Source organism: Amphiprion ocellaris, chromosome 23, assembly GCF_022539595.1.
Source record: "Amphiprion ocellaris isolate individual 3 ecotype Okinawa chromosome 23, ASM2253959v1, whole genome shotgun sequence".
In the NCBI taxonomy this organism is placed as follows: Eukaryota; Metazoa; Chordata; class Actinopteri; family Pomacentridae; genus Amphiprion; species Amphiprion ocellaris.
In genome coordinates this window covers 25,726,114-25,740,433 of record NC_072788.1, presented here as the reverse complement: position 1 = coordinate 25,740,433, position 14,320 = coordinate 25,726,114, and the positions used below count along the sequence as shown (strand labels likewise).

The following is a 14,320-nucleotide window of genomic DNA, read 5'->3' as shown; positions in this document are numbered from 1 at the left end:
GGAAGGATATTAGCGCACAAAAGTACGGAAAACCTACATATTAATGCACCAATATGTGAACTACATGGATGCTAACTCTTAAATCTGAATAATATTTAGATAATTAGCACAGAAATTACTGGGCAAAAAAAGTGTCAAAAAAACTATATATCAATGCACAAACACACCAAGAAACTGAATATTAACGCACCAAATTATCAATACCCTGGATGTTAATGAACAAAAGTGTCAAAAACCTGAACGGTAATAAATAAAAGTATCAAAAACCTGGATATTAATGAACAAAAGTGTTAATAACCTGAATATTAATGCATAAACATGCCAAAAATCTGAATATTAATGCACTAAATTATCAATAAACTGAATGTTAATGCAAAAAATATGCAAACCACCTTGATACAAATGCTTAAATATGAATAATATTTGGATAATTAACATAGAAAAATGTTTTTTTAAAAATTCAAATAATGCACATTAAAACCTGGATTTTACTGGGCAAAAACAGTGTCAAAAACTAGATATCAATGCACAAACACACCAAGAACCTGAATATTAACACACCAAATTATCAATAGCTTGGATGTTAATGCAATATATGTAAATTACATCAATACTAACGCTTAAATATGGATAATATTTGGATAATTAACACAGAAAAGTGTCAAAAAGAGGAACATGAATGCACAAGAATGTTGAAAATGAGGACATTATAGCACCACAGTATCAAAAAACTGGATATTAAAGCACAAACATGCCAACAATATGAATTTAATACACCATATTACCAATAATCTGGATAATAATGTACAAAAGTGTCAAAAACCTGGATATTAATGTACCGAATTATCAATAACTGGGATGCTAATGAAATATATGTAAATTATCTCAATACTAATGCCTAAATATGGATAATATTTGGATAATTAACACATAAACGTGTTAAAAAACATTCAAATTAATACACAAATGTTAAAACCTGGATGTTATCATGCAAAAAAAGTGTCAAAAACCCAGATATTAATGCACCGAAATGTCAATAACCTGGATGTTAAGATGTAAAAGGATAACCTGGATATTACTTCATGCACTATCAATAAGAAGAATGTTTACATGCAGAAGAATCAGAATCCTGAAAATGAATGTGCAAGAGTGTTAAAAATGAGGACATGAGAGCACAGCAGCATCCAAAACTGGATTTTAAAGCACAAACATGCCAACAATCTGAATATTAATGCACCAAATGAGCAATAACCTGGATATTAATGAATATAAGGGTCACAAACCTGGAAAAATAACATGAAAATATCAATAATCTGGATACTAGAAGTCCTCAAACCTGCGTATTACCTCTTATTCTGAAACTCTGGCAATATTTAAAATGGACTTCTGCCATTATAATAGTCCCCAGATGACAGTAAATGAGTAAACGCATCAACAGTTCATCTGGTTTCTGGTGTGAAAGAAAAAGAGTCGGATAGAAACTCTGGTTTTCCATCAGGTTTAATGGTAGTTCCAACATGAATCATTACTGGGTTTAAACAAGAATCGACAGGAAGGAAGAAAAAACACAAGTTTTTAATCAGGAAATGATTCTGAAGACATATAAAACTTCTGGAAAGTGGCGTCTTTACACATTTCTTTGCATATTTTCACACTCTCGTGGAGGTTCTCGTGATTTCACAGTAAACTTTACATGAAAAATAAGGAGCACAACTTTTCCTCAGTGATGATTCCGGTTTGTTCTGGGTGATGAAGTGTTTTCAAGTAATACAGTTTAGGAATAAAATTCTGTATTAGACATTAGATCTTCATGTAAGTTACAACATTTAAATCTGTTACTAAACACATATTTTAGCCACATTCATGGTTGTGATTTGACCAGTTATGAAACAATATCTCTACATGATAGGATCCATGTAAAAACACGGTATTTTCATAACAACTTAACAGCTAATATTAATAAAATCTGCACTTTTAATTTCAAACGATGGAAGCTCTAAAAATGATAAGGTTCAACCTTCTGATGACATAAACAAGAGCTGGACAGAACAGGAAGTGAGGTCATGAGAGGAAACAGCGCCATCAGGTTGCTTTGATCTTAATTCTACATGTGAACTTCATCCTTCGTCCGTTTAAACTCCGCCCCTGGACGGTGACGTCCAATCACAGCAACAGAAATGAGCTCATGTGTTTGGTTGAAGTTCAACATCGACTAGAAAAACCTGAACTCGAATTAGAATAAATAATCTGGATGTTAATAAACAAAGTATCAAGAATGGAAGTAACCCAACCCTAAAACTAAACCTACTGAACCTAACCTAACCCAAACTATAACCCTAAAACTAACCCTAACCCTACTAATCCTAAACTAACCCTAAACCTATGCCGACAAAACTATCATGAGTGTAATTAACTCCGACCCTAACCACTAACGGTAAACCTACTAACCCTAACCTCTAAAACTAAATCTACTAACTCGAAACGATTCTACCTACTGACCCTAACGTAGGACTAACCCTAACCTTAAACCCATCCCTATGAAACTATCAAGAATGTCATTAACTCCAACCCTAACCCTTAACACTAAACCTACCAACCCTAACCATAACCCTACCCTGCAGAACTCTCATTAATGTAGCTAACTCTACTAACCCTGGAACTAACCCTAACCTCAAACGCTTCTGAATTTGCCTTGAGTACGTTGAAAACTGTGAATTTTTCTGGTGGACTATGGAGAGACGGGGCTGGTGTCGGATCACAGCTTTGATCATTAAACACCAGCAGCTACTGGACTGAACTGGAAACAGAAGGTTTGTTCTGTTGGAACATCTGTAGAACTTTAGGTTGAAGATGCTGCTGGACATCGAGAGGACAGAGAACATCTTTGCGATCTCCGAAAGTTCCTACTTTGGAGTGAATGTTTGGGACATTCCAGACTAAGTCTAATTAGGTTCTTCTAATCTGTAGTTTTATGATTCCTCCCTGAAGTCTCATGGATCTGGAGTTCTTGGCGTGTTTGAGGGATAGAATAAGTAACAACTAAAACCCAACCAGCCAGTTACCTTTTCCTGCACACACCTGGAGTGGTACTTCAATAAACATGACCTTAAGAGTGGTTCTACAGGGGCGGATCCTGAACTTGGAGGTCCAGGTCCCCCTAAAACAGCCTAAAGCCAACATGACTGGGTGAATTATCGTAAGAGACCAGGACCGGTTGAACACCAGGCTGTAAACACGTTTATTTCTGCTGGGAACATTTTAACATGGAGGTCTGAAGGAGCTAGAGTCTGCCTCTGGTGGACGCTCCAGGAACTGCAGTCTTCAGTCCTGGTCTGAAGGGGTTCTGTGATCAAATGTCCAGGTTCAGAGTTGATGATTTCAGATTGGGATAAAACGATCATTCAAGCAGAATTAGAGTCCATGTTGGACTGAGGTAGTGGTTCTTCATGAATTCAACGTGAAGTCTTCTGATTGGCTGGTTTGGTGTTGGGGGAGGAGTTAGAGTTCTGGAGGAGAAAACGAAGTTCATTAGAAACACAACGTTGCTAGCACTGTGTCGCTAATAACATAAAATCATTTTCCTTGAGTGTTTCAGGTATTCTTATTGTACTTGGATGAACAGGTATCTTTAAGCTAACATTTGTCTACATGCTAATATTAGCTTTTATGCTAACATTTGTTTACATGCCAACATTAGATGATTACCTTTGCTTACATGCTAAAATTAGCTTTTATGCTAACATCTGTTTATACACTAATATTAGTTTATATTGTTACATTTGTTTACATGCTAATATTAGCTTATATGTTTACATTTGTTTGCATGCAAACATTCACTTTTATGTGCTAACATTTGTTTACATGCTAACATTAGTTTAGATGGTTACATTTGCTTACATGTTAAAATTAGCTTTTATGCTAGCATCTGTTTATACACTAACATTAGTTAATATGGTTGCATTCGTTCACATGCTAATATTAGCTAACATTTGTTTAAACACTAATATAAGCATTTATGTTAGCATTTGTTTATACGCTAGCATTAGTTTATATGGTTACATTTGTTCACATACTAATATCAGCTTTTATGCTAGCATTTGTTTATACGCTAACATTGGTATGTATGGTTACATTTGTTTACATGCTAATATTAGCTTTTGTGCTAACATTTGTCCATACCCTAAGTAACATGAGTTTATATGGATACATTTGTTTATACACCAACAATAGTTTATATAGTTACATTAGTTTACATGCTAATATTATTTTTCATGCTAAAACTTGTTTATACGCTAACATTAGTTTATATGGTTACATTAGTTTATATCCTAATATATGCTTTAATGCTAACATTGTAGCTTTTATGGTAGCATTTGTTTACATACTAACATTAGTGTATATGCTAGCATTTGTTTACATATTAGCATTAAGTTACATATGGTTACATTTGTTTATATGGTAATATTAACTTATATCCTAACACTAGGTTATATGGTTGCATCTGTTCACATGCTAATATTAGCTAACATTTGTTTAAATGCTAATATTAGCTTTTATGCCAACATTGGTTTATATGCTAACAGTAATTGTTATGCAAACATTTGTTCACATGTAAATATTAGTTTTAAGGGCAACAATATTTTATTAACTTTTTATATGCTAATGTTATTTTATATTTATATGCCAACCTGGGGTTTTATGATAACATTACCTTTTATGCTAAAATTAGATATGAAATTAATTGTAGTAACCTTAGCTTTAATGCTAATGTGAGGCATTTTTGCTAATATTAGCTTTTCATGCTAAATTGTTTTTTAATGCTAACATTAGTATTTGATGTAGGTTTTTATGCTAATCCTTGTGGATGTTACATTTTTTTTATACTAAACTGGGACTTTTAATGATTACATTCATAGCTTTTGTGCTAACACTACTTTTTGCATGTGCTAACATTATTCTTATCTAAGTTTTTTTTTGCTAGCATGTGGTTTTTGTCATGTTGAGACTGGACTGTTTGTGGCTGAATCATCCTCAGTTTAGGAGCTAACGCTAACGCTGCTGTGAGATCCAGAGTCCTTCTATAGAAAGACCAGGAGCCAGGTAAAGGTGCTGGTCTGCTCACCTGTGCTCGTCCTCGTCCTCGTCCAGAGAAGACGGTGGTCAGTCCCTTGTGGGCGGGGACATGTCTGAGGGGGCGTGTCCTGGACTCCCGGAGCTCTGACAGCAGCTCAGGGCTGGACAGCAATAGACGAGCTGAAGACAACAAAAACACTTAGTGAGTCCTAAAAGCTCTAAAACATGACGCTTCAGTTTGTTTTTCACTCTTTAAGTCTGAACTATGAGCTACGAACACCATCAGCCTCTCAAAGATTCACAATGACGCCTCTGGAAAGTTATTTAACTCCAGTAACGTGGTTGATCACCGTTCTGATGCATTAAAGCAGTGGTTCCCAACCTGGGGTCTGCGCCCCCCCAGGGGGGCGCCAGAGATCTGAGGGGTGGCGCGAAGTTTTGTCTGCTCTGAGGCTGTGATGTTATAAAAAACATATTTTTACATTCTGGATAAAATCAGAGTAAAAGACTCACTGTGTCATCACAAGTCTACCTATAAAACATTTTTAAAGCACATTTATTTGGTCTTTCTTAAGGTCGGCTTCTAGTTCATCCTGATTCATTAGTTTGTGTGCAGTTAGAAAATTACTGATGGAAACGATGTCTGGAAAACGCAAAATGGGTGAAGATTCATCAGTACCTAAAAACTCCGGCTATACCTCGAGAGTAACCTTAAATTTGGTTTTATTAAAGGACAAGACAGAATTATGTTATTTGTGGTGAAATGCTCGTAAATGACAGCATGAAACCAGTGAATTACAGCGATGTCAGGAAATAAAACACAGTTCGGTAAAGTCAGAAAGATATTCGGAATTCCAGCATCAATAACTCATTAAATATACGTTGTCTAAACATAAACGATGCCTATTTTCCATTGTTGTAAGGTAGACAATATGCTACAAGCCCAGTTTAATCAAAAGTATCTGCAGAAATAACATTGGTGTCTATGAGCAGCAGGCTGTGTGACGAGTGAACAGGGACCGTCTGTAAAATGCAAAACTGCTGCAAACAGAGAAGAGACACAATATTCAACAAATTTACTGCAGCCAGCAACTGACTCCTGCTGCTCATACTACAACTCTTGGTTTGATATTAAAAAATTTTCTTCATAATTTTAAGGATTTTTTTAGTTAAAAAAAAAATCAATAACTTAACTCTTATGCATTGTAGTGTCACCAGATTTCCTGCAGCCATAAACTCTCTCCTCCTCGTCAGAGTACAACTCTTGGTTTGATATAAAATATTACTTTGTTCATAATTTTAGGGAATTTTCTATTAGTAATACAATTCAATAACTTCCCTCTTCTGTTTTTTAGTGTACTTATGGGGTGGTTATTTTTGGGGTGGGGGGGTGCAGCTTATAGAGGGGGCTCCAAGCCAAACAGGTTGGGAACCACTGCATTAAAGGAACAAAAAACAAACACAAACAGAGACAAAATGTGCAAAAATAGACACAAATAGTTCAAACAAGGACACAAAATTACCAGAAAGAGACAGAAAATGATCCAAAAAACACACAAAATAGCAGTAAAAAGACACAAAATGACCATAGACACAAAAGGTTCAAAAAAGAGACAAAAATGACCAAAAAAAACAAATGCAAAATAACCATAAAAAGACATAAAATAACCATAAAAGAAACACAATGACCAAAAAGACATAAAATGACCAGAAATAGACCCAAAATGTTCAAAAAGACCCCCTCCCCAAAAAAACCCACACAAAATAATCGTTAAAAGACATAAAATGACCATATAGACAAAAAATGTGCAAAGAAAGACTAAATTATCCAAACAAAAACACAAAATAACCTTAAAAAGACACAAAATGATCAGAAATTGACAAAAATGACACAAAAAATGACACAAAAAAGAGAAAAAAATTGCAAAAATACACCCAACAAGCATAAAAAGACAGACCCAAAATGATCAAAATGAGACACAAAATGTTCAAAAAGAGACATAAAAATAACCATAAAGATACAGAAAATAACCATAAATGTTCAAAAAGACACAAAATGACCAAAAAGAGAGGAAAATGTGCAAAAATAGACTAAATTGTCCAAATAAAGACATAAAATAACCAAAGACGGACACAAAATGAAAATACTCATCATCAATATAATATTTTCCACAACATGAGAAATGAGAGTAACTTCACCTGGACTGATGGTGGAACTGGGAGACGATGAAGATGAGGACGAAGGAGACGGAGCTGGACTGAAGGGGGAGGACGGGGGAGAGGACGGAGGAGAGACAGCACCCGAATCACAGACATCTCTCTGAGGACGAAGTTTGTTCCGAAACTCTACAAAGAAAAGACGAGGAAATGAACCGTCCAAACGACTAAAGACACACTCAGGAGACAGAAAACTCACAGAACCTCATAAAACTAAAGAAAAAGTATGTTTGTACCTTTGAAGAACTCTGACTGCAGCTCAGGACTCTGCAGAGACAGACGAGGAGGACGAGGAGGAGACGAAGGCTTCATGATGGACGTCTGCAGGAGCTTCAGACACATAAATTTATATTCATCAGTGAGTCTCCATCTACAGAAACCTGATTGTTCATCACCATCACTCCACATTTACCCATAAAGAGGAAACTGATCCAAAACGTGTCCTAAATTACTCTAAACAACAAGCCAATGACCTAAAACTTCTACATCTCGTCTTTAATGACTAAAAACCTTCTTGGGGTGGCATGGCTCAGTGGGTAGAGTGGCTGTCTTGTAACTGGAGGGTTGCCGGTTCGATCCTGGCCTGGAGAGCTCATGTCCAGGTGTCCATGAGCAAGACACCGAACCCCTAACTGCTCCTGATGGGTGGTGGTTAATGCCTTGCATGGCAGCTTCTGCCATCAGTGTGTGAATGTGTGTGTGAATGGGTGAATGTGATGTATAATGTAAAGCGCTTTGGGTATCGTTTCCGGTATAGTAAAAGCGCTATATAAATACAGACCATTTACCATTTAAACCATGTCCTAAATGACATCAACTCCTGTAGAACGCGTCCAGAACGACATAAACCTGTTCAAAATTAGTCCGAAATTCATCCACAACATCTTAAAACTTCTGTGAAAAGATTGAATTTGTCCCAACTCACTAAAAGGTGTCCTAAATGAACCAAATGTGTCCTAAATGACTCCATAAATGGTTGAAAATGACTCCATGTTTCTACAAAATGACTCCATACAACAAACCAGCGACCTGAAACTTCTCTACAACATCTCAATCTTGTCTTTAATGACTAAAACCAGTGCAAAAGTTCTTAAAACGTGTCCTAAATGACTCCAAACAACAAATCAATGTCATTAAACTTCTCTACATTGACTGAATTGTCCTGTACGACTATAACTTGTCCAACATGATTGACAACTTGTCAAATATAATTAATCTGACTAAAACATCTCTAGAAAGATTCAAGATCAAAATGAGTCAGACGTTTGTCCACCATGTACTAAAACGTGTCCTAAAAGACTCCATAAACGTTTGAAAATGACTCCATGTTTCTCCAGAATGACTCCAAACAACAAACCAATGACCTAAAACTTCTCTACGACTGAATCTCATCTTTAATGACTAAAAAAGTTCTTAAACTGTCTCCTAGAAGATTTGAGTTCCTCTCGAACCCGTCCAGAACCACTCTAACCTGTTTACCTCAGACGTTGTGTCAATGATTTACACTTTACTGTCTCTAAAAATGGTTTCAGATTCAGAGCTGTAAAGTTCAAACTGGTCTCAGGTCAGCAGAGACTCATCCAGACGGTTGTTACTAAAACTGCTGCAGACTCACAACAAGGTGGACAAACACAATCCATACAGGGGGGACTGGTCCAGGAGGGACTGGTCTAGTTCTAGTTCTAGTGACTCCACCAGTGACTTCACGAGTTCTCCAGTGTCTTCAGTGACTCCTCCAGTGACTCCACCAGTGACTCCACCAGTCCTCCCAGTTTTCCCAGTTCTACTTACCGACTGTGTGAAGCTGCTCCGCTGTTCGAGGCGACGTTTCCTCCAGTTGAGACAAAATCCGCACCGCTGGAACAGAGAGTGTGTTACTGTATGTGTGTGTTTGTGCGTATTTGTGTGTAGAAACTTTGTGTCAAAACAACTCAAAAGTCCACATTAATTATTGACATGTTTTATGACACTGTTGCCATGGATACCAGGGAGGGAAAAGGAGAGAGTCAGCTGGACTTTTAACCTGACACAAACACACACACAGACACACACACACTTAAACTGGTACACAATATCTTACAACATTTTCCAAAATGACCACAATGTGTTCAATAACTGTAAATCTGTCTTCAAACTTTGGACCAAAACACATGAAACCTGTTGAAGATGCCCTAAAACTGTCCAAACACACAAAATTTGCCCCAAATTACTCTAAAATAGACTCAAAAACTGATTGAAATGATTCAAAATTCGTCCCAAATTCGTCCCAAAGTGTCCAAAGTGACTGCAGTCTGTTCAAAATAACTCAGTATTTATTCAGAAAATGAGATTTTTTTCAAACACACATTTGTCCAAAATTACTTAATAATTCATTCAAAAAAATAACTGAAGATTTGCTCAGTGACTCAAATTCTGTCCAAACTGAATTAAAAATACAACAAAAAGGCGTGAAAGTTGTCAGTCTGGTTCGATCTCCACTCATCTGCTTCACATCCTGACAGAAATAAAACCGAACCAACAGTTTTTACAGGAAAACACATCATCATCAGTAATAAACTTTAGATTGCTGTTTAAATGCTGCTGTTGTATTTACAGGAGACGACCTGGTGGTGGCGCTGGAGGACAGACAGACAGTCAGAGACGTTCTTCTGAAGCACATTTAATGAAGACAGCAGCTCAAACATCTCAACTCTGAAACAAACACAGAACTGAACACCAGGGAGCTGAGCTAGGCTAGCTGTTAGCCGCAGCTAGCAGCCACTTATGCTAAGCTAAGTTAAGCTAAACTAAGTTAAGCTAAGCTGGAGCTTCTCATTTACAGCAGAAGACTGGAAGAGACGACTGAGAGTTTGACCAAAATTAGTCAAAAATAACTCAAAATGACCCAGAATTTGTACAAAATGACATAAAATTGTCCACAGTCACTGAATGTCTCAAAAATGAATCAGAACCTCCCAGAATGAATAAAAAAGTGTCCAGAAAGAGTCAAAAATGGTTGAAAATGACTCAGAGTTTGTCCAGATTAACAGAAATTTATCCAGGATGACGTGAAACTCGTCCAACATTAACAAAAAACGTCCAAAATAATAAAACGACCAAAAAGTCCAAATGTCCTCATTGTTAGCAGCTCTTTATGCTAAGCTAAGCTAACATGCTGCTGTAGAGTCCACCGTCCACCTGTCCAGGTCTTCCTGCTTCCACCTGTCTAGGTAGATGCATCGTTAGAATGTCGTGAACGGCTGCAGACGTCGCTTCACCTCCCATCACCTCCGTTGCCGTGGTGACGAGTCGCGGTCATCACAGCGTCCACTTGAGACACCTGCAGAGACACGGAGACAGCAGCTAGAGAAACAGCGTCCCCTACAGGTCAGCAAGTCAACGAGTTAGTCCTGTTCACTGTCAGAGCAGATTAGCAGGAGATTAAAGTTCACCTGGTTTAGACGGTTCTGGACTAGTTCTAGATTTGGTTTTAGACGGTTCTGGTTTAGTTCTAGACTCGGTTTTAGACTGTTCTATACTACATCTGGACTCAGTTTTAGACCTGGTTTTAGAAGGTTCCGGACTAGTTCTAGATTTGGTTTTAGACAGTTCTGGACTAGACTTGGTTTTACATGGTTCTGGACTCGTTCTAGACTTGATTTTAGACGTCCTGGACTAGTTCTAGACTTGGTTTTAGACGGTTCTGGACTAGTTCTCCGAGTGTCCCTGATCCCAGAGCTGGATGCTTCAGATCTGTGGTGGTTCTCCCACCAACTGGCCTAATCTCCATCTGTGGGATGCTGCTGCTGCTGACCTTCCTCCAGCCCACTGCTTCCAGCTGCCCATTTCCATCAATCTACTCTGCATCACCCTCACTATACTTGATTTGCTCGTCTACATATTTTTGAATTTACCACCAGCTATATATGTAGTATATTTAATGCCAGAGTCATACACCATAGCAGTAAACTATAATCAGCTTCCATGTTAGTTGTACTTTGCATGTATCATCTGTCTTATCATGCATGTATTAAAGTGTGTGTTTTATGGTCCTTGTGTCCCCCCCCACCTCTCTACCTCTATCTCTACCTCTTCTGTCCCTCTCAACCCGTCCGGCCAGCAGCAGATGGTTCCCCCACATTAGAGCCGGGTTCTGCTCGAGGTTTTTTTCCCTGTTAAAAGGGTGTTTTCCTGCCACTGTCTCCTTAGGGCTGCTCTGGGGGTTCAGGCATATGGGTTCTGTAAAGCGTCTCGAGACAATTTGACTGTAATTGGTGCTATATGAATAAAATTGAATTGAATTGAATTGAATTGAAAAAGTTTGAGACTGTTTTGGACTAGTTTGTGGACTTGGTTTAATACTAGGGTGACCAGACGTCCCGATTTACCCGGGACCGTCCCGTTTTTGAGCCCTGCCGCAGGGCTCAAAAACGGGACGGTCCCGGGTAAATCGGGACGTCTGGTCACCCTATTTAATACATGTTTTTGGACGTGGTTTTAGACTGGTTTTGGTTTTAGTTCTGGACTGGGCTCTGACTGGTTTTAGACTGATTTTAAACTGGTTGTGACTAGCTTTAAACTGGTTTTGTACCATTTTTAACCTGGCTCTCGAACTTTTCTTCCTCATCAGAACACCTGGACGTTTAGACTTCTGCTCAGCTGATGTGATGTCACTTCCTGCTGTTACCTGGTCTCCCTGTGGGTGCACAGACACCTGCTGCTGCAGTAGCGCCCCCCACAGGTGGTGCAGGTGTAATGCGACGGGAAGCCGCAGACGCAGCAGAAGTGTCGGGGGGGCAGCGAGGAGGGCGGGGCTGCTGCCGACAGGTAGTTGGGCTCCGGCTTCTCAGACAGGTTCTGCAAATCAGACAGGAGAGGAGGGGTCAGCTGACGGCCCTCGGCCAATCAGAGAACGGGAAGGCGAACAACTCACCTCCTCCTCCAGCAGCGTGGTGAAGTTCTTCCTGAAACGCTGCTTGAAGTGGTCGCCCCTCGTCTTCCTCTTCTTCTTCTCTGGACGGAAACAAGGACAATAGTAGGTAAGACAGGAGGACAGACAGGGGGACAGACTGGAGGACAGGCTGGAGGACAGACTGGAGGACAGACAGGGAGACAGACTGGAGGACAGGCTGGAGGACAGACTGGAGGACAGACAGGGAGACAGACTGGAGGACAGGCTGGAGGACAGACTGGAGGACAGACTGGAGGACAGACTGGAGGACAGACAGGGGGACAGACAGGGGGACAGACAGAGGGACAGACAGGGGGACAGACAGGACGACAGACTGGAGGAGAGACAGGGGGACAGACAGAGGGACAGACAGGAGGACAGACAGGAGGACAGACTGGAGGACAGACTGGAGGACAGACAGGGGGACAGACAGGGGGACAGACAGAGGGACAGACAGGGGGACAGACAGGACGACAGACTGGAGGAGAGACAGGGGGACAGACAGAGGGACAGACAGGAGGACAGTAGTAGGTAAGACAGGAGGACAGACAGGAGAATGGACAAGTGGACAGAAAAGAGGACAGACAGGAGGACAGACAAGTGTGTCTCACCTGGTTCTTCTGTCTCGCTGAAGGCCGGAAGGCGGGCAGTAGGCCCTGGGGGAGGCAGTGAGGACAGGGGGTCGTCCTGGGGGAAGAAGACAGAGAGATCATCTACATCTACAGGAACATCTACTGGAACATCTGCTGGAACATCTACAGGAACATCTACTGGAACATCTGCTGGAACATCTGATGGAACATCTACTGGAGCAGATGAGACCTGAAGGTTTCTATGTTGGTGGTTATTCTAAGAACAGAAGATGAGGAGCTTCAGGACCTGAAAGTTGTCCTTCTCCAGAGCCTCCAGCTGCCGTGTCAGTCTCCTCTGACGGGTCGCCTCGTCCAGAACTCTGCGCTGACCGGCCTCCACCCGGGCTGATGGACAGACAGATGGACAGACAGGTAGACAGACAGACAGGTAGGTAGGTAGGCAGAATCAGTCTAGGTTCCTGAAGTATACTCGTGACAAGTTGTCCGACACTCAGACCAGACTTCGTTGTAAAAACCGTTGATTTAACATTTAATCTCTTTTCTTTTTGCATCTGAAGCATCAGTGACACTTCCTGAAACTTTTCATGACCTGTCTGGAAGTAAAGATGAATTCGGCTGACAGCTGGACCCTCAAAGTTTCACTTCCGGAAACAAAACCCCCAGAATCCCTCTGGGTGTTCCCCTCAAACTAACCACAGAGGAGCAGCCTTCTGTAGGGCGACCAGTCTTCTTTAAATAGCATTTTTAAAGCCAGTCTAGTGTTTTTATTAAGTATTTATACGCCGAATAAGCTGCGGGTGTGTTCTGATTGTTAACATTTAGCGGCCACATCAACAACAACACGCATCCGTCAGAAAATCGTAGTTTCGCTAAAGGTTGACGTTTTTTCATCGAATCTCGCACATGAAGGACGAAGCAGCCACACAGGTTTTCACACCTTAAATCTTTACGTTTCTCTAAACCATCTGCAGCGTTTTATCGGCTAATTAGCAGAAAATAAACCTGAAACTACCAGAGCCTTTCTTCTCCAGCACCATGTTGTCTCCCGGTGGCAGTACGGCGGCCGCGCAGCTCCAAACCTGGCGAAGCGCGAACTGGTTCACAGCAGCCCCGTTAACACCGATAACGTCCCGAACCGTTCACATGGAAACTTGGAATTCACACGTTTCTTTTTGTCTGATGAGCTCCTGAAAAGCGGTGCGGCGAATTTCCGTTTCTACGGCGAGCGACATGGTGCTATTTTCTGAGCGCGTTCCGGCCTCCAGCTTCAGGAAACACAAAAACATGAAAACCTTCAACGCCTTCAAATTAAATCTCCCTGCAAAGAGAAAAGTTATTTAATTCTAGTTTGAGCCTATTTCCTGGTAAATTAAAAGAAATTAAGATTTGGTTCAGTTTATGTGGATCTAAAGTTAGATTGTTCCCTCAGCTTGTGTCTAAAACTAAACCTCACAAAACAAACTGGTTTCACTGCTGATTAATCCATGGAATTTTTAATCGATTACTA

The 14,320-nt window shown here is 40.0% G+C and overlaps 1 protein-coding gene across 2 annotated transcripts; it reads right to left on the bottom strand.

The window, feature by feature from the left end:
• Nucleotides 1-1,482: 1,482 nt before the first annotated feature.
• znhit1 (zinc finger, HIT-type containing 1) lies at nucleotides 1,483-14,070 on the bottom strand. Of its 2 annotated transcripts, XM_055007425.1 has the most exons (10): nucleotides 13,826-14,070; nucleotides 13,100-13,197; nucleotides 12,832-12,907; nucleotides 12,203-12,282; nucleotides 11,957-12,126; nucleotides 9,082-10,609; nucleotides 7,527-7,620; nucleotides 7,273-7,419; nucleotides 5,123-5,253; nucleotides 1,483-3,506 (listed from the first exon to the last, which is right to left on the bottom strand). In XM_055007425.1, exons 1-6 carry the CDS (start codon nucleotides 13,848-13,850, stop codon nucleotides 10,588-10,590), a joined length of 471 nt encoding a protein of 156 aa, XP_054863400.1. In that variant the 5' UTR covers nucleotides 13,851-14,070; the 3' UTR covers nucleotides 1,483-3,506; nucleotides 5,123-5,253; nucleotides 7,273-7,419; nucleotides 7,527-7,620; nucleotides 9,082-10,587. The 2 variants fall into 2 exon arrangements, with proteins under 2 accessions (XP_054863400.1, XP_035803019.1); XM_035947126.2 differs by lacking the exons at nucleotides 9,082-10,609; nucleotides 11,957-12,126; nucleotides 12,203-12,282; ... (1 more) ...; nucleotides 13,100-13,197; nucleotides 13,826-14,070 and adding an exon at nucleotides 8,906-9,046.
• Nucleotides 14,071-14,320: the final 250 nt, after the last annotated feature.